Consider the following 21,749-nt stretch of genomic DNA (forward strand, 5'->3'; position numbering starts at 1 on the left):
ATACTCAATGCGGGGTACTACAGCAACCCACTCCGGACCAAAGTCAAAGAGGATTTGAGAAGAAAACTGCCACAGACGGTGAAAGATGGCATCATCCTGCATGACAATGCGCGTCATCATACGGGCACGATAACGGTCACAGTTATCACCAAACTTGGTTGGGAGATGCTAGACCAGTCCCTGTATAGCTCCGATCTGTTGCCCTGCTACTTCCATCTTCTCGGTTCCCTCAAGGAGCATTTGGGAGGACAAAACTTCCACATCAACGACGAAGACAAAATATGTATGTTGAAATGGCTAAAAAATCGTCAAAAAGAAATCTATGCCGTAAGGATACGGAAACTCCCACACCAATGTGATAAGTGTGTGCGTGTATATGGGGAGTATCTTGAAAAAGAACAGTAATTGATTCGCATGTTGGCTTCTCTATGTAACAGAAAAAAATCCGTATAACTTGAACGTTCCTCCTAATGTCTCCTATCATTCTCTTTGGGCTAAAGGAGATGTGTTTAAATAAAATGTGGTGATAAAGAAATAATTAGTAGAATGAAAAGTAAGGCCAGAAGGAAGGCGAAACCCTGAGAAAACTTTCCCACGCACAGGACTGGATTTAATATTATGTCGCCGCTTATCCCGACGAACAAAGATTTAATACATTATATTTTAAAAAATTAATTATTTTATGCATACTTTTGAGTCAACATCTTTGTACAAATTTCAAAATTTCAATAAATTTCAATAATTTGAAGAACTACTATTGAAATAATGAATATCTGTTAAATACACCACTCGAACAACGAATATTTTAAGGTCCATTACTCGAATAATAAATAATTTTAGAATCCATTATTCGAATAACGAATATTTGAAGATTGCATTACTGAAATAACAAATCTTCAAAGAATCCGTTATTTGAATAATGATTATTTGTATAACCCATTATTCGAATAATGAATAATTGAAGAATCCATTATTCTAATAATGAATAATTGAAGAATCCACTATCTGAACAGGGAATATTTGACGATTTCATTATTCGAATAATATGAAGAATGTTATTCGAATAAGGATTATTTGAAGAATTAATTATTCAAATAACGAACATTTGGAAAATCCATTATTCGATTATTCAATTGGAGTGAATTTTGAGTTTCAGCGTCACTTTCAAGATATTAGATGTGGTCCTAAGCTTAACGTAGGATCCCAACCACATGAGCTCCCGCCGGGAATCGAATCCGGATCTCCCACGATCAAAAGCGCGTGCGCTAACCGCTTAGTCATGGGGGAGCTCGGGAGCTCTCGAATATCCGAACAATGAATTACTCGATTTTTAAGAGCAATAGTGTGGGGATCATAGCGGAGAACCGTAATAAAGTTAAGTATAGTGTACAGTGTACGGAAATGCGATTTTTTTTTTCACTGGGTAATTCTTTCACCTATGACACAAGTATTTGAAAAGCAGGTTTTCTATGTCAAATTACTAATATTAGTAAGGATACAGTAAGTTCAATTTGGGAAAACTTAATGACATTATATTGACAGCTGCAACGGTAAATACTGACAATAATTGGTTGGTTGAGTCGTTGGATTGAAGTTTAACATTCTCTTCAACACCCAGGCTGTACGAGACGCGGATCTACACCTTAACATCTGACGTGAACTACATGAGCTCTAGCGAGAAGTCAAACCCGGGTCTCCTGCGCCGAAAGACATGTACGCTAACCACATAGCAACGAGACAACTGAAAATAATGGTTTAACCAAATATGAAAATTTCTAGTTTTTATGGTAGCAATACTTTAGATTACACTGGCGGATGTAGCCCAAGCCGGGGACCCTGGCCCCCCTCAGTTTTTTGAGTGAAGTAAATAACTGAAGCTATTATGTATATATTATTCAAAGTTTATAGTAAGTATCGCCTTTCGTTCTTTATCGAAAATTGTTTGAAACATTAGACATAGTTGCGGTTGCAGTTTTTCTGTTATGCAATGTGGAAAACAATACTTGAGGCCCACAATGTCAACGTCCAACCTAGCCGTAATACCTATCGGAAAAGAGTTGGAAACTTGTGCAGGACCAATGAAAAATTCTAAACTCATGATATACCTATCATAATCTGGGTTCTAATTATCCCCTCTCCCAAGTATTTACATTCTAAATCCGCCACTGACTTTGAAATTACAATTGAAAAAGAACAAAACAACAAAAAATAATAATCATTATTGACAGTGCAGAAGCCAAAATGGCGCCAATAATACCATATAAAATGTAATTAACACCATGCAATTTAAGTGTCGCCCTAAGCTTCACACTTTTAGTGTAATTTTATTCTTTGCCATAAAAAAAACTGTAAACGCGTCTAGATAATAAAAAAAAAAAGTTGTTAAGAAAGAAAATAATATGCAAAAAAATATATCAAGATTCAGAAACCATAATAAGACAAGAAGTATAAAATTAAATGAGCTAGTTCTCTATTTCTATTTTTTAAAAAAAGGAAGAAGTTCTTTCTAAAAAAAAAATAAAATAAAAGTAAGCCCTAATGAATTCCACTCTGTCACATTCATCACCTTGAATACAGGCAATATTTTAAAGCCTGAAACTGCCAATTATTCCATCTGCCAATAGAACGAGTTTTTAACTGTGCTCAAGTAGAAAACCAGATTAAATATTAACAATCATGCAGACAGCCATTAAAACATAGCGGAAGGGAAAAATAAAATTTTAAAAAAGTACATATAAATATAATATAATGCACAAACACTGGCATCATGAATTAAACATCACCCAGCGCTTAATGGGTTACAAACAACCTCCTCATATTCTGTTCTGTGAATTATTTGCTCAGAACTCTCCAACAGTCCTCGTCTGCCCCTGGGCAACAGGCCAACAACAAAACGTGGCTTCATTTAAAAGTAGTCTGGGCATCTCTCGGAAATAAAGTGGAGATGAGTGCTAAGAGCAAAAGAGGATTCATACCACACTAATGAAATGTGCATGTGTGTGTGTGAAAGAGAGAGAAAGGGAGAATATGTGTAGTTTCCATTTATGAATATGAATATATATATATATATATATATATATATATATATATATATATGTGTGTGTGTGTGTGTGTGTGTGTGTGTGTGTGTGTGTGTGTAGGAGAGTGTATGTGTCTATCCTGGAGGAGAAGGATATAGCCATAAAACCCAGTTACAACTAACTATTCCGGACAGACAACCTTACGAAGATGGTCATTTACACAGAAGGTGTCTGTCCCAGCTAGCCTGTTACGGGGAGGGGAAGCTGTTATACTTTTTTTTCTGTTCTTTAAAATTACTCTCTGGACCTGGCTGCTGAAGAGGTAAAAAGAAATAAAACAAAGAGCACAACAAAATGATGAGGTACCAAGGATCATCTTATGAGAATATGTTTTTCAACACTTCTCATTCCAGTCCGGTACATAGAGTTCCGTGATGATTAGTTATGTGGATGTTACTGTGATGTATAGACTCAACTGAAGGTCAGATGAAACAAAACAACGTCACAGAAAAACAAATTGCAGTTACTTTTAATTGTAATTTTAGTTATAAAGAGGCCACTAAATATGCAGAACAAATATTTTAGATTTTATCTTTCTTTGTATCACAAAACAAGATAGGCTCACAGAATGAACATGGTCAGGCTCATTTAGAACTCGCACTGTTTTGGCTACAGACAAAGATGCCTTCATATTACGTAAATTGTATACACGAGGGTAATTTAAAGAAAACACTCCGTTTGGTAATCAGTGACATTCAAATATGCAGATACAAAACTGACATTTGAAAATTCAACAAATATTTAACTAATTTTCGATATAATTGACATTAAAATTGAAGCAAATGTTATAACGTCTTACAGGTTCGGAATTCTTTCCGAAAAAAAAAATCTGCCACCAGAGAATGAAGTCATCCTTTAAATGTATTTTCAAGCTCATTGTCATCGTCGAAACGGTAGGGATGCGCACGAGACAAGATTTATGGCTGTCTCGTCTCGAAAATGTGCAGTAAAAGTGATGTCTCGACTCGAAAAATGTATAGTATATTTTTCTATTGGAAGAGCCATGTCTCGACTCGAATTTTGTCAGGAAAATCCTGTCTCTACTCGTCTCGTGCGCATCCCTACGAAACGGTGCGATGGTTTCATATGCCTCAAAAGATGGTAGTCGCACAGCGCCAAATTCGGCTTATATGGACAATGGTCAAAAATATCCCATCAACACTGCTGCGGAGATGCTTGGAAGCCTCTAGGGTTGGCCGGGCGAGCATTAGATCGTGAACAAACGTAATACCAAAAATCAGCACGTTCCGATGCAAGTTCTGGATGGCTAGTCTGAGTTACCCTAACGACTCATAGTACACGTTTGAAGTGGTGATGGAACTGTGCTCCATGTACTCCAACAGCAATATTTGCTTGACAAACCAGAACATCGTAGCTATGATCATGTAGAAGGAAACGGGAGCAGAGTTGGCGTGGGTCAATGAAAACTTGACCCACGACCCATTGACCCACCATGACCCACTGTGACCCACCATGACCCACCACCCACGGTGACCCACTCTGACCCACCACCCACCATGAACCACTCTCATCCACTTTGACCTAGTCTGACTCACCAAAATCCATCGTCATTAACTCTGAACACGATCCACGGCCTCTTCTGAACTGACTAAAGAGTTTACACTTGTAATAAAACAAGACTGTGAAATTGTCACTAATCGGAGTTTGAATTTCTAGTCAATCGCTCAAGCACCACTCTGTTACAATAACAGTGGATCTGACCTTTACGATATAAAATGGTAAAGTGTTTGTCAGTGAGGAAATTGAAAAAGTTCCAGGTGGGGGAAATTAGTGTGTGCCTAAAATATACTTGTACTAAAAGAGTATTCTTGCAAGTGTTAATTTCTGAACGCATTCCACAAGAAACTTCTATTCGCAGGAAAATATCCCTGTACAATATGGAAAAGGTTATGGTTTCTCAGTTCACAGTATTTTTCTCACAAAAGACTGAAAAATCAGTTGTTCATAGGGTATAAAGGTGCTCGGGTACCCTATGTGAGAGCACCTCCATAAAGTATGCTCTTAATTGTAATTTGTGTAATCACTAAAACACCACGTTAAATTTAAGTTACAAATATGCATAATTGCAATTATTATGAACACTTATTCAAAAGTACTTTACCTAAAACAGAGAAGAGAGTTACTAAAAAGTAGGTACAAAATTGAATAACATAAATAAGCCATTAGTAATACAAGTATACATTTTCCGGAACTCGTAATTTTCCACCTTAAAACAAATCTGAAATCGGATTTATTTCCTGTTGGTAACTTTTTGGCGGTAAACCATCCGCAATGGAATGATGTCCATCCTTCAGCCAAGAAATAACTAGCTCGTCTACTTTGAGCTTGTCTAGCGGTGGGCCATTAACATTGATGAGCAACAAGTTAGACAATATTTGAGCACTTAATCTATTTCTAATATCAGTCATCTGTAAATTCGTAAGGGGAAATCCCCGTTCGCACTCTGTCGTGGAAATTGATAATACTTCTACCCGATTTCTGCAACTTCTCATCTACAATCTACTTGTTAGGCTTAAGTCTGATAACGATTTTTCTCGGTCAGTTTTGAAATACTCAGCAAGAAGTATCGTCTCTCCATCACCATACAACATCTTTTCCATATCGACCATGTCAATTGGCAATGTCGACCCATGTAGAACAGAAACTTCATCTACCACGCCTTTGATAGAGAATCTTGTGAATAAATTATCAATTAAAGCCTGATAAACTGATGATTTCTTATTTATAAATTTAATTTTTGTAATTACAAATGAAGGTTTGATACCACTACCAAGTTCCCTCCCTCGTCTAGAAAGCGAAAGGGAACGAGGTTTCTGGAAAGTATTCAGAGGTAAATGGGAATTTCCCTCCTTCTTCAACTTCAATTACCACACTGCTGTTTGCCATGTGCCAAATTACGATGAATTTCAATTAAATTACCATAGTATAATTATTTCCTTGTTGAATTATCAGTACTTTTCAGTGGAAAAAAGAAACATGAAATTTCAAAGTTCCAAATCAAAGTAAGTAGACTAATGTAAAGGGGAAAAAAGTGTAAAATTTTCCATACAATTATGCGTACAATCCAAACTTCAAATTCCCGTGTAATTAACCTTACAATACAAATTTTATGCCTATTTTTCTCACAACTTTATGGGTTGATTGCCCTGTGCTGTAAGCGCTCCATATGATACACATAAGCTTCAGCAATTATTATAGCAGAAAGCAATGAATATATGAAGCCAAGCACTGTATTTTTTGTTTTTGATTTTTTTTCTGAAATAACATCGATCGTTTTCAATCATTTTTACAAACCAACTCACAACCAATTTTCCATATATAGAAAGTCCCCCCCCCCCCCACATAAAGGAGAATTTTAAAAATGCTAGGACACATTCTGTTTATTTTCAATAAAGAGTTAATACACTGAATTTCAGCTCCGTAAGTTTAACGGCTTGCTAGATACTCATATTTTTTCGCAAAAATTCGGATCCTCACTACCTCCTTAGGATATTATGCATTATAATAAAAGCAATATAACATCCCAATTTGGATTAAGGCCTAACTATATACCAAAAGTAATTTAATTTGACTTTGCAATTTGCCCGTGATGATCAGGTACACATAGTTACATTCATTTTTTATAAATAATTTATATATTACAGTGATTCAAAAATGTATTTTTTCCAGTAGTTAGCTCTAAAAGCCCACAGGTCTCGAAAGCCAAGTTGTAGTAAGTCCTACTGCTATTATTACTATTAAAAATATCAATATCCAAAAGTTTCCGAAGTTCTTTTTTCAGTTGGTTAGATATACTCACCTCAGATAAGTAGACAGAAACAAATGGAAAAGAAAGGGAAATGAAGGTCTTGAAAGTAAAACGAAGACAAATTTACCAGTCATCAGAAGATACTCTGTACAATGCAGTGAGCAGATAGGGTCGGTAGATCATACTGAGTCGGTAGGTCGCAGTGGGTCACGGTGGGTGGTGGATCGCAGTGGGTCATGGTGGGTGGTGGGTCACAGTGGGTCACGGTGGGTGGTGGGTCACATGCTGTTGACCCACGACCCACTGACTCACTCAGAAAACTTGACCCACTGACCCACTCCATCTCTGAACGGGAGTACTCCAGGAAAACCTACAGACAAGATGTTGTTCACCACAAACTTACTTGGCCAGGGAGCGAAACAGAGATCCCACAAACCAGAGGTAAGCACTCGACCACTGAGCCACTGCGTCTCCCAAAACACCTAGGAAAAAATATTTTAATGCACTTTGCGGTTAATTATTTGATTATTCCTCGTATAAATCGTGTAACACTAAAACAATATTCGAGGTCTAAGATTTGGGTGAAGTAACGTTGCCCACAGGACTCGTAAAATTTCTCGTGATGTCTTGAATTTGAAAAAGAGACTTGTCTCGTGGGCCCCACTAGATCATGGTCTTTGCAGTTAGAACCCGCCAACTAAACCGGATTTTTACTCTAGTCGTGGTTCAGAGACCATTTTAATAGTAGGTCCCTCCTTCATTAACTTGGATACTGCATAAAGAAGTAACCCCCCCCAAAAAAAAAAATCAAATTCAATATTTTTGAGTGTATTCTTATGAAACTTTAAATTTTCTTTTCAGTTTAAAAAAATCAGCCATAATATCACATTTTAAAACTAAAAGCTTTAATTAATTATACGAACGGTCCAGAGATAAATCCGCCTTGATTCCAAGCGTAAATATTGGATTTAAAGTGAAACAAAACACGGAAAAAAGGCCAATAAAAATCTCAATTATTTAAAAACCTATATGCTTTGTTATGAATTTAAATATTTTCTTCCCTTTAAATTTTACTTCATGTTTTTTTTTTTTTTTTTTTTTTTTTTTTTTTTTTTTTTAAAAGACCAAACGTACTTTTACAAACTTTAACGAGGTTTCAGAGTTTGGGTAGTTTGTCGAAACTGTTGAATTTCTTCGTTGAAGAAATTTGATCTACACTCTTCACAGAAAGCATAAACTCGGTATATACAAATAACAAAAGGACTGTATTCTACAATTTAGCCAGGCAATATGGCAACATTGTGACCGTAAATAACAAAGTAAATATTTATGAGGTAGCCTGAGTCACTGCGAAGGCGCTGCGTTAAGAAATTTGCATAATAGTCAAAAGAAAAAAAACTAATATATAGGAGGAATAACAGAAAAGAAAAATAGGAAACGCACGGAGCAGCCAGAATAAAACATAAAAAGAGTTTAAAAAATAGCATTACAAAAAATATTTCAAAACAATATGGATAAGACAAGAGAAGAAAAATTGTTTTCTGGATGCAATAAATGATGTAAAGAAGCAACAGGATGAAGCAACAGAGCAAAGAAGAGAAAATGAAGCATCACTTATTTCATGCAAAATATATTTATTTAAATAATACATTGAGTAGCGCTTCAAACGTTTCAGAAAGCTCTCTTTTTTTCTTGTACACTCTTTTCTCCAGAGATTACTCTTTTCTTTTTTCATTAAAAAAAGAAAAAAAGAAAACAAAATATTTTACAAAGGAAACATCTCCGTTCACCAGTTGTATACTTTTGTTCTGTATGTAACAAGCTATGGAAACACGGACCTCAAAATTCAACTATGTATAAGAAAATCTAGTTTAATTAGTACCAGGACAGGGATGTTTGTTCTCTTTGTGGTTCAAACGATAACTCACACAGCAGGGGGCGTCCGCCACCGGATCCGGATCCTCCCCCACAAACTTCGACATTCGACTAAGTTCTGTCAACTTGCACAACACTTGCTATACAGTAATTTAACAGATTGATGTACCCTAAAGATTTGATTTTACACTTCATCTGTATTATTTTCTTTTCTTATATAAAAAAATAATAATCTAGTTCTGTGTTTCTCGAAGTGTGGGTCGCGACCCATTGGTAGGTCCCGGCCCGTTTTTTGATGGATCGAGAGAAGTTTCTCTTCTTAATTATCAAGATTTTATTTTGATGCAGAAACATATGTTGTGAAGTATTATTCAGAAAATGAAAATTGGAAGTGTCTGTTAATGAAGTGAAGAGTAAGTGGTTACTCAGAGCCCTCTTTTGTTGTACAGTCAGTAGAGATGCTGGGTTAGGATGGAAAGAGAATGGGTGAGTCATGGGGTAGGGCATTGCGTTGGAACTAGTGTTAGTTCTGTGTTACCTTTCTATGGAAACACTTTAACCCTCTTTGCGCATGCGTACAATTTCAATTCAATGTAACAAATACACTTATTGAGAAAGAAATTTACATTACACTTGCTCGATCCTCACCGACTGGCGTTCTTGTACCGACAGGACCACTATATTCATAAATTTGCATTACAATTTAACTTGAAAGTGAGATATTTACGATAGATATGAAAGCAACCAACGAAATTTTGCTTTATTAAGATGTAAGCATCGAGCTCCACTTTGTACACCCCGAGATAAATTTCATTTCAATCACTCATATGGACTGTTATTGAACGAACTGGAATTAGATATATGAGTTATATTTTAACACTTGACTGTTTTAAAATACACCACCATTACGTAGAGTGTCAATGTGTGTTTGAAGAAAAATAGGTGGGCCACAAAATACTTTTTAATATTTAATGTGGGTCGCACTAACAAGAAGTTTGAGAACTACTGATCTAGTTCTATAATTTTTCTGAGAACATAGGTGGCAATAATTAACTATTAATTATTGTCTTAATAACCATTACTTATTGTGCAGACTAACACAAGTCCAATACTACACTATACACAGGTTGAATAATATAGATGTATTGGACCCTCTCTCCAAAAAACTTTGAACTTCTCTCAACAAAAATTTCTGAGTGAGCGTTTGGCTCAGAGAAAACTTATTGAAATATCCTTAACGGTATTCAGTACGGGTGTTATCTTTCTTTCTTTATTTGACCTTTGATTTACGTGGAAAAAGGTATTATTCTCTTTTTCTGAAATAAACTGTAATTTATTGTTTAATTTTACTGTTTCTTTTATTTAAATCAGCGACTATTTAAATGGGCCTAGAGTTGTGAAAATTAAACTCTGCAATTAATAATGTTAATATTTAATAATCATATTCAAATTATTTCACGAGAAAGAAACAATGATTCCCCATTTAAATTAATGGACTAAATAGCATATGGAAGTCGAGGGGCACGGACTCTTCCAAAGTTTGATTGCGTTCTCAGGATCTGAAAATCTTTACTTGAATATCTCACAGTGAAGTACACGTACTTGGACACCTCTCCACTTTTAAAGTTATACTGAAATTTACGCTGATGTTCGACCCTCTTAAAGGTTAGGCCCTAATGTTATAAATTCTTAAATTTATTTGTACAGCCCCGACGACAAAATCAATTACAGTTTTTTTTTCTGTTTAAAGTAAACTTCCGATCATTCGCGGAATAGGATGGCGTGGCAATCGCGAATAAGCGAATTCCGCGGATAATCCGCAAAATAGCTCATAAAGAACAGAACTCAAGACAAGAATGAGTTTGGACAATTCTTATTTATGGTAGTGAGCTACACATACAATGACGACCTAATAAACTATATAGTCTCATGTATTTACAAGTTTATTAATTTACTTTTTTTACAAAAATTCTGTCAACAGTTTTTTCTTTTCTTTTCTTTTTTTCTTTTTCTTTTCTTTCTTTTTTTTTTTTTTTTTTTTTTGTCTTTTAGTATTAAACACCTGTTCTTTATTTGTAACCGAGGCCTTTTGAACATTTTGTCAGATACTGATGTGTGGTCGCAAAAACGAGGGAATACTGCGGATAACCCACAAATCGGATAATCTGACGCAGATAATCCGGTGTTTACTGCATTTTCAATTAATGAATATAAACTGAATATCAAATAGGGGGCGCGGTGGCTCAGTGGTAGAGCGTTCACATCCGGTGCTTGGGGTCCCTGGTTCGATCCCAGCTCGCGCCGTGTGGACTTTGTGGTGGACAAACACCGTGCTCGTGGGTTTTCTCGGGGTTCTCTCACACTTTCCTCATTCCAACATTTTACTCATCTCTCATCATCACCGTCTCCTTTAGCCTAACCGGCATAATCGTGGGACGTAAAACTTAAAGATTTCATTTTTTGAATATCAAATAAAACATGGGTGACAGTGCTGTGCTATGGAAAATCAGCGCCCGGGGCGAGAGTATACGACGGCGCCCCCATACATATATTCCAAATAATTTTTCCTCTCTTTCTTCCTTTCTCCTCCCGAATTTTGCGCCCCCTTACTTCGGCGCCCGGGGCCGTTGACCAGTTCGCCCCCCTCCCGGCATCATGCTGATGGACAAAACAGTGGAAAACATAATTATTTGATCTTTCCTCAACTCTGTGTATGTTTGAACTCAAATTGAACGGATGAAGAATACCTCGTGTCACGAAAATGGGTTTCGAGTGTGATTTCTAAACTAGTAAAATAACTGTTGAATCTTTAGATAATATATCTCTTAAATTCTCCTCGTGCAAATAACTTCCCCTCATCCCTCCCTTTAAAAAAAAGAGACGACGTTAAAATGCAATGAAAATGTGGACGCAGCATATACAAATGTTTATTTAGAAGACGAATGCAATTATAAAAATTCGGCATTTCTCTCTAACTATTAAAAATAGGGTGTTTTATCTAAGGATGCAGCTTCATATATTTGAAAAAAAGGAAAATTTGGAAACCAACTTGATACGACTGCACCCACGTCAGGAGCTCACAAAATAAGAGGATATACGAAAATGCAAGCATACTTCGAAAATATTTCTGAAAATTTTTCATATTATGCTTTGTTTCGAAACTATTCCAAGTCTTCACGTTAGATGGAACAAGTTGTTTTTGACTTTCTTCTCTTAAATCAGAAAGTACTAAGAATATTTCAAACCCTTGCAAGAATTAAAGAAATTGCATCCCAAAGAGCACGTAAAAAGTAGAAAATTCCTCTATTCTTATAGGTTTCTTTTGAGATGAAATGTTCGGGCAAGAATGAGTCGGACAAAAAACGTTCAATTATTTTCCGTGGTGACATATAGGTTCATCTAATGCAGCCTTTACAATTTTTTTTCAATACTACGGCCCCCTTGAAAGTCTACAATACATGTGAAGGACCCCTTGCAATGTATACGGTTAGTATTTATATTTCTTCCCCATATTAGTATATTATATATATATGGGTGTGGGTGTGAGTGTTTTTGTTTTTCTTTGCAGTGGCATAATTATGTTACAGTGGTATCGCAAGTGGGTGGTCCTGGGTTTCAAACCTGGAACAGGACACCTTAACTAATAAATTCAGTACGTAAACAAAACAAATGAACCACAGAAAATACCTTCGTCAAGGATTTTTGACAAATGAAAGAATGCCGAGCAAGAATTTCCCATTCCCTCTTTCCTTTTCGAGCCACCTATTGTGTCGAAGAAGATTTTCGTTTGAAGATATTTTTACAAACATGTACATCGGGCTCTACACGCTGTTTGGCTCTGTCAGAAAAAAAAAATGCCGTTGGACTATAGGTAACTTCTTGTAGGTCGAACATCACTTCTCACGGAAATTGACTTATTATTATTAATCTGATCATTTAACTTAAAATGGTGCATTTCTCACCATTATATGCGCCCTTCTCAGATCGGCTTGCGGACCACCTGAGATCGTCTCGGAGTTCGCGGACCCCAGGTTGGGAGAGGCTGATCTAATGTGTTAAACAGTTCATATAAAGTAATATCAGAGTGTCTTATTTCAATACGATTTTATCAATTGCATACTCATGATAAAATCTTCTATTTAGCTTTCACTCGATTAGTTTGTAGTGGATACGGTTCTTTAAAAAAAAAAAAAAATACGTAAACTATTTTTCAACAAGCAAAATTGGAAGAAAAGTTTGCAAGTCTCAAGAAGCAAATGCCACAATGGTATATGCATGTATAGGCCATAAACCATTTCTTTCTATTTAAAAAAATGCGACCGCCATGACATGATGACTGATGACCGTCCTCAATGAATGAAATTGCCGGATCTGTAATGCATTTAATTTTTGTAATACGTTGTTTCTTACAGGTTAGATATTCATTTTCGATTTGCTTTGCCCGTTCCCTGAACGCCGAGCATCTATGCAACCAACACAGCAGCTTTGACATGCAGAGAAACATAGGATACAGGAGATAAAAGCAAAATAAAACCATTTCTGTATTGGTTTGTTGTTCAGATTCTAAGAAAACCATTAAAGTTGATTGAAAAGTTTCCAACAGAGGGAGCATCTAAAACAGGAAATTAGAAAAGCAGATCCTCAGTAGAGACTAGCGTCGCTTTCAAAGAACATTACAGCAATAAAAACGAAGAACGAATGCATTAACAACTCTACATTGAAGGTGACATTCTCGCTTTTTGTATCGTTAAAGCAACACAGGAACGGATGAATGTTGCGACGAAAATATAACTTACTTATCTATCTGATCAAATACGTCATTGGAGAAGACAAGTGGGTTTAAGTATGATCAGCTTAGTTTTTCTTTCTTTCTTTCTTTTCTTTACTTTTTTCTTTTTTTTGGTAACTTTCAAAAATGAGAAATAAAATCTGATTTCATGTAACGTCTATGTAATGCACACTGTGATATCTCTCTTATGTAAGGAACCGCGGTGATTCAGTGGTAGGGCGTTCACCTCTTGTGCTTGGGGTCCTGAGTTCAATCTCAGTTCGCGCCAAGTGAACTTTGTGGCGGACAAACGCCGTGTGCGTGGGTTTACTCGAAGTTCTCCTACTTTCTTCATTCCATTATTTCATTCATTTCTCACCATCATCGTCTCCTTTAGCCTAGCCGGCATATCCGTGGGACGTAAAACTTAAAGACTTTTCATTTTTTCTTATTTTACTTCTGGACTTAAGCCAACTACAGACATTATATATATATATATATATATATATATATATATATATATATATATATATATATATATATATATATATATATATATATATATATATATATATATATATATATATATATTTATATATATATATATAGGATGTTAATGAACTATACCGACAAACTGTAAGAGGTGATTCCTCACATCAAAATAAGAAAAAAAGTTCATATCGACTTATGGCGAAAAATGCATATTTTTTCAATTGTCAATAGGTGTAGGGGTATTCTCTACAGGGTGTACTTCTCAGATATGTTTTCAATAGAGTTTTCAAATTTACTCTGATTTCAAGAAGGGTCCAAAGTAGGCAGAAGATAAACCTTGACAACAATGAACATCCAATTCTTCGGAGGGAAAGTGAAAGTGTTAGGAACAAGCAGCTCCATGTTTTTTTGTGTTCGGAATAACGAGTGATATGTATTTCGTCACGGTTAATTTCACGTTTTCTTCACTTTTAAGCCTGAAAGATAACATCGCAGCATACGTTTTCCCGAGTACAAGAGACCATGCTGCTGACGATCTTTAACACTTCCGACATCGCGCCAAAGGATTCCGTGTTCACTGCTATCAGGGCTTATCGTTTACCTGCTTTGGACCAATCTCAAAGTCAGAGCATATCTCAAAATTCGGTTGATGGCATGTCTGGGAATTTCAACCTGCAGGGAATAATCTGTACACCCATTGAACATTAATGAAATGCGCAGTTTTGGACTGCGTATGTATGACTTCCTTTACGATGATAAGAACCAACATCCACAGTTTTTCAAATTCGAAATAGGACCTCTTGAAATTTGGCTTTTTCGCGATTTTGGACAGCCCTAGCTCTGAAACTATGCACTTTTCGCCATAGGTCCATACGAACATTTTCTCTTATTTTGATGTAAGGAATCACCTCTTAAAGTTTGTCGGTATAGTTCATTAACACCCTATATATATATATATATATATATATATATATATATATATATATATATATATATATATATATATATATATATATATATATATATCATGGTACCAAGCAGGATGCATTAAACTTGACAAAATATTAAGATTGCTGATCAACTTATTGACTCCTTAGTTGTGTAAGAATTGATATTAACAACCATTTTTTATCTTGAATATTTTTTTAAATGTAATTAGCAATCTTTATGTCACCACTTTGCTCCACGCTTCCAATTGATCCAAGTATTGCTTAATAAATTAAGGTTAATATTATAATATTGAAACAGCAGTTCACCTATTACGGTATATACTTGCAATGATAGGTACGCTCATATAGACTTAGGTCTATATTCTTAATCGAAATAATACAGAAGTTATTAAGCTATTTTGTTCTGTTAACAAATAAATGCATTTTACTATTTTGAAAGGTAGGGTTTTGGTAGCTTCTATTTGAATTCTCTGTATTCAGTATAAGCTAACTTTCTTACGACCACAGGTAACCTACTAAAATAAGTTTCTGCCAGTCTTTCAGGTTAGGGGGACTCGCAATAGATGACTATTGGGTATAAAGATGCGCTATGGCGCCGCAAATGATATCCCATAAGCAACAGACATTGTGGAGAAGCGTGTCCAGTTTGCGCGACTAAGTCGGGTAAAGTGGACATTTTGTATGACTTGAAATTATCAATAATTACTCCGTAAAGCTTCTTCAAAACAGGTTCATTTAAATGTATCTTAAAACTTAAGGACAGAAGTACATTACAAAACTTTTATTTACTTGCTAACATGTTTCTGAAGGATTGAAAACAATTAAAGTTCCTAAGGGTGGCCGCTTTACCCACCCTTCTCCTACTAGTAAAAAAAAAAAAAAAAAAGTTAGACTAATATGTCGGTGGAGAATCTTGTTCCTCCCCCTCAAGCAAAATTTGAAATAGCGCTGCTGTAACAAGAGTAAAAATGTGTTCTCAAAAGGTTTTTGTAAGGAATTAAGATAATCTGTATATATATATTGTCACTTACTCTAAGGGAAGAACATAGACTGAAAGTATTTGAGAACAAGATCCTGAGACGAATATTCGGACCCAAGAGAAACGGGAATGGTGAATCGCGGAAACTTCATAACGAGGAACTACATAGTTTATACGGTTTACCCAACATTGTTAGAGTCGTCAAGTCTAGGTGGCTTAGGTGGGCGGGTCATGTAGCTAGAATGGAAGAAAGTAGAAACGCTTTCAAAGTCTTGACTGGAAAACCAATCGGAAAACGACCATTAGGAAGACCTAGGCGCAGATGGGAGGACAATATTAAGGTGGATCTCGCAGAGATTGGAATCCAAAGTAGAAACTGGATGTAGTTAGCTAAGGGTAGAAGTCAGTGAAGAGCTTTTGTGAATTCCTCGTCTTGTTCCAAAACCAGACGAGAAGTAGCTACATTTTCAAATTCGAGATAACACGAGAAATTTTTGGAGTGTCGTGGGCAACTCTTATACTGCATCACTTACTACTTTTTTTAATTTACAATAAATTTACAAAAAGAAACGAGACTTCTACAAAAATTTACTAGACAAGTTGAGAAAACCTTATTTCCTGTTTCGACTCGGGGACAACATTAAATGCATACGTTATGAGAAAATGGGATGGATTATAAACAAACTAAGCCATGTTAGGCAAGTTACCAACTTCAAGAGATGTCCAATTTTAGCAGATTTTACTGTATATCATCGAGTCAAGACTGTAACATTTAATTTTCTTAAATAAATTTAAATGTACTTTTAAAGCCAAATTCATCTTACTATTAGTAACTACTAAATAACAAAATTCTCTCCGGGTAAAGAAAAAAACGGTTAATACTGAATGCTATTTTTACATGTCTTCCGAAAACGACGAAAAAGAAATTAAATAATGAAAAAAAACTTGTTTAATTTTAAACCTGACTTCCCTTCTCTCTCTCTCTCTCTCTCGTTCTCTCTCTCTCTCTCTCTCTCTCTCTCTGCCTTTCCCCTGCCCACCTCTCAGTTACTAAAGAGGGGTTAAAACTTCCTACAAACATTAACTTTCCTGAGTTCGTTTCTTACTAATTAAACAGCCAAATTCGGCTTCGCAAGAACTACGCCTTTGGGAGCAATTACCGGAGGCGATCAAGGAAACGCTTCTCAAAAGAAGGGAAAATGCACAAAACAAAAATTATATTCGAAATGTTTTCTTTCACTGTCTCTCTGTATTTCTGGTCTTCTGTACGTTCATGTGCTTGTATGGAAGCATGCACGAGAAATTGAGTCTATAGTAATGTTTCGTTTAATATTCTTGAAAGAATGACAGTTGAAATTTTAGCAATACTCATGTCATTACTTCAACGAACAGCAGCATAGTATTTTTTACAAATGTACACTGTAAGATTTTTCAGTAAAGTTCCAAATTATCACTGATAAATGTGTACAGTTGTTAAATTACAAAGAAACATCTCAAACTAACATCATTGCTAAAGATACCTGGATGTTCAATGGCACAATAATTGATTGAGCGGAATATTTGATGGAGAGTCAGAGACGAGGATCTTTGTTCCCGTTACGAAATGGCCAATGACCAGTGGCGTATTTACGATTTTGTTTGGGAGAGGCTTTACTAACTTTATTCCTGGAAATGTGAAAATTCTGCTAGATATTTCATTTACTTTAAAACAGTAAATAAAATTTCGGAGGGGGGAGTTTAGGTATATATATATATATATATATATATATATATATATATATATATATATATATATATATAATATTGAACCACCAATGATTGTGTTTGGACTTAGTCAAGTCTTTGACTTCCTTTGACGTCTTTGACAAGTTAATTAATTGCGATGTAGAGCAAAAACAAGTGCAACATTGTTCCTCTTAAACGTCAGTGCGTGCCGTAAAAAAGTAAATGATTAGACTGTTTATTTGATATATATAAATATGATGCATGTAAATAACATTTATTACCTTGATTGTGTCCCTCGATCTCTAACTTGCGTATCAAGTGCTGTCACGTCTTTTATTCATGTACTTAAATGGACGCCAAAAAATGAGATCACTGCCTGGGAATTAAACACGGAACCACATAGACGTGAGTTCCAACGCTCTAACCACTAACCTCATGGAAACTTGCTAGTTGCCCAATATATTTCACTCTAAGCTTTCTCTCGAAAATCCTTCAGCCTGGCTTTCTGCAAGTTAGCAACATTCATGCAGGTAACAATCAGATTTATGCCTTTATAGATTTTTCTTAAATATCGAAAATTGTTAACTTGCTGTGATATATATTAGAACCACGTATTTCCTGCCATATTAATAAGCAACTGTTACTATCAAGCATAAAACTCATAATAAAAAATGTAGTTTATTCAAAGAAAAGATGCATCTGCACATCACTTTTTTTCTCTCTCCTATTTTGAATAAAGCCAATAACAGAGTAAATACAACTTACCCAACTTCGCGTGTCCGTAGCAGAACAGACATCCATCAGTTCCGTTGATGACTGCATGGATCACGTCTGTTAAGGCACTGGAACAAATCTCCGTCTGCAGACAAAATATATATAAACATCATTAGGATATGAAATTACTCTTTTCCAGCAAATAATGTCTAGCATTGTACTTTATTAACAAAATATCATATTTGAATATACACCGTATAATCTACCTTTCACTGGTAAAAATTGAATTTAATCATTGTTCTTTGTTTTCGTTCTCGGATGCAAAGTTAATAATCTTAAGATGACCATCTGGCTTGACCCAAAGAAGCAATTGCACTTTCCCTTAAAACTGAAAATCAAATATTCAAATTCAAATCCCTTGTTCTAGTTTATATATTTGATTATTCAGTAGCGAAGTTTTTTGTACATCCTACATTTCAATAATCAATTCCTCACGACACTTCAATAATTGATTCGTTGATACCTGCAGCCAGTGATAATTTCAGAAAATTTTCCCCAGAGAAGATTTTTAACACATTAAAGGTGGAAAGTAATATAACCAAAATACTGAGAATCTACTTTGAGCACGATAGGATATGGTCCGTGGAAAAATTTCCCTCCAAGTCACCCTATGAAGTTATCACTGCCTCCAGCTTAATCTTAAATGGCACCACTTAAGTTTAGGCATTTAATTTCACTTTAACATCAATGAGAAGAGGTTCAAATGCGATTCAAATGACTCAGCAGCGTGCCAGCTAACGGCCAATGAAATATCGGCAACAATTGAAGAAAGAACGTCAGTATAACGATATTTTTAAACACTGAAAGCAGAAGTGAATGTGGCTTGTATTTTTTTCCATAAAAAAATAAACAATAATCAGTTTCTTTTAGTTCAACGTGCCACGATTATGTTCCGAGGTAAGGAAGGCGAGAACGAAACTGTGGAATGAAGTGGAAGGAAAAGGGAGAACCCGGAGAAAACCCATATACGCAAAGTTGTTGTCTACCACCAAGACAAGCTGGGATCGAACCAGATATCCTACGCACCAGACTCATCACTTAACAACATTGTCATTTGTTCCAACAAGATACCTATTTAAAATGTGGGATAACCAATTGAAATATGAGTAGATTTAACCGTTTGGTTGTCGATGTAAGAAATGCTTGCACTACTTATCACTGTCTAAATAACAAAAAACAGACCTGAACTCCTAGAAATCATATTTTAAGAAATAGAGTTACATCTGAAATTTCATTATGCACTATAATCATTTCCGTCAAGCTGGGTCGTACAGTTTCATGAAATCTCAGACTATCATTTACGAGCGAGGGACTAAAAAGGGGAAGAGAGAGAACTGTAGAAAGGGAGGAAAAGAAAGAAAAGATTCGTGAATAACTCTCACATGAATGCGAATCATTCCAACACATTGGCCGTCAATGGAGGCATTAACCATACATCACAGGGTGAGGGGAAAGAGGAAACGATGAATATTTTGTGTGGAAGAAATGTGAAAGTCTTGTTACGTACGATTTTCTTTTCTTTTCTTTTTTTCTTTTTCTTTTTTTTTTTTTTTGGTTCAAAAGGAAAGGTCAGAGAAATTTTCACTTACCCTCTCACCCACAAAAGGAAGAAGAAGAAGAAGAAAGGGAAAAAAGGTGTAGTAGAAATGTCCATCTGCGTACAGGGTATTTCATAAATCCCATTCCAGTGCTTTTACAACGCGAGTCTAGCAGTAAAAAAATAATAAATTCAAAATTAATATTTAGGAGAGCTGAGTTGAGTTGATTTTGAGTTTAACGTCCCTTTCAGCAGCGAGGCTATATGAGGCGTGGACTTACTAATTAACGTGGAATCCGAACCACATGAGCTCCCGCCGGGAATCGAACCCGGGTCTGTGGCCCCATGCCAAAACGAACTAACTATATTTTTGATGAAATTGAGATAGAATGACATTTTGTGAACTGAGAGTTTTACCAGGCTAGAATGTAGTTTGTAGCTATTTTAGTTTGCTAAGGAATGGAATAAGTTGTTGTGATGAGTGGATTCAATGGCGAGTGAAGAACTTTTCAGTTCTCAACACAAATGTCACTCTATTTCAATTTCATCAAAAACGTAATTAGTCCGTTTTGGCATGGGACCACCCAGTTTAAAATTGCTTTTTACTTTCGAGTGACCATAGGAAAGAAAAAAGTGTGATAATTCTTTTTTCCAAAAAAAATCAATAATTCAATGGATTTCCACCTTTCATAGCCTTTACATGTATACAAACTGATTTTTAAAAGTATATGGAGTGGCAGATGTAGGCCGTGGCTGCGACCCTAAGCCTCCAGTTTTTTGAGTTACAAAAATAATTTAAACTATTATTTATGTATTTCTGAAAGTTTATAGTAAATTCATGATGTACTGTACCTAACCTAGTCTGGATTCTGGCTGCCCTCCCCTCCCAGTTTTCACCTTCCAGATCCGCCACTGAGTCTGTGCGTCTGTTCGTCCATCAATCCGTCCGTATGAAAGTACACTCGCTTCCAGACTATACCAATTAACATACCGAAACCAAACTTTAAACTTAAGGTTTCTGCAAGAAGGGTTACGAATTTTATTCCTACTCCCAAAATAAGAGTAGTTTACGGAAGAGGTAAAAAATCGAAAGTGGCGATCGTCTCGAAAACGGCTCCAAATAATTTTGTTTATGTTTCATAAATCAATATTTCATTAATAGCCCTATAATATGGCACGACGTGTGTCCGGAAAGTAAGTGCCGTTTTAAAAAAACAACAACACTAAAACAGGTTTGTTCAAGCCAGATTTACTTTTACATACAAGAACACACCTTAAAATATTTTTCGACATATTTTCTATCACTGTTCAAACATTTGTCAGAGCAGATGGCCAACTTGTCTCACAAGATACTCCACTACACACTGTGTTTAACAATATTGTTGCAATATTGGTTATTTGATGGAAGTTTGTTGAATTGTGCCCGAACTATCCTTATTTTACCTTAAATTCTACTAAAACCCATACAATGTAGCAATAGAAATTAAAGAAATAAAAAGCAATGTTGAAAATAGAAAATATACTCTACTACTAAGCCATGCTAAACAAACACCTCTTCTCAAGGAAAATAAGAGTAAAGGAACAAACAATGAATTTTAGTTCTGTTGTTTTTGTATTCAGGTTCTGTAGAGAATAAGTTATTGTTTTGTGGTGTAACGAGAGAGAAAGTAAAGTTGGATTAGTGTTGCCTGGAGAGAGAGAGGCTGTTCATAGAAAGAGAGAAAAGGGGAGAAGAACAAGAGAAACTCACTATTTTAATAACCATCTTGGGAGCTAAAGTTGTCGACACAGGAACAATAT

General features: G+C 35.6%; 1 protein-coding gene across 1 annotated transcript in view; it reads right to left on the minus strand.

Moving 5' to 3' along the window:
- Positions 1-21,749, minus strand: part of LOC145685971 (uncharacterized) — a 1,426,958-nt gene that overhangs the window by 121,141 nt on the left and 1,284,068 nt on the right. The window contains 1 exon segment of the mRNA XM_081758763.1: positions 18,404-18,497. Within this exon segment, the coding sequence (XP_081614889.1) occupies positions 18,404-18,497 (94 nt within the window).

The sequence above is a fragment of the Thermobia domestica genome, chromosome 5, assembly GCF_964235325.1.
Source record: "Thermobia domestica chromosome 5, izTheDome1.hap1.1, whole genome shotgun sequence".
NCBI lineage: Eukaryota > Metazoa > Arthropoda > Insecta > Zygentoma > Lepismatidae > Thermobia > Thermobia domestica.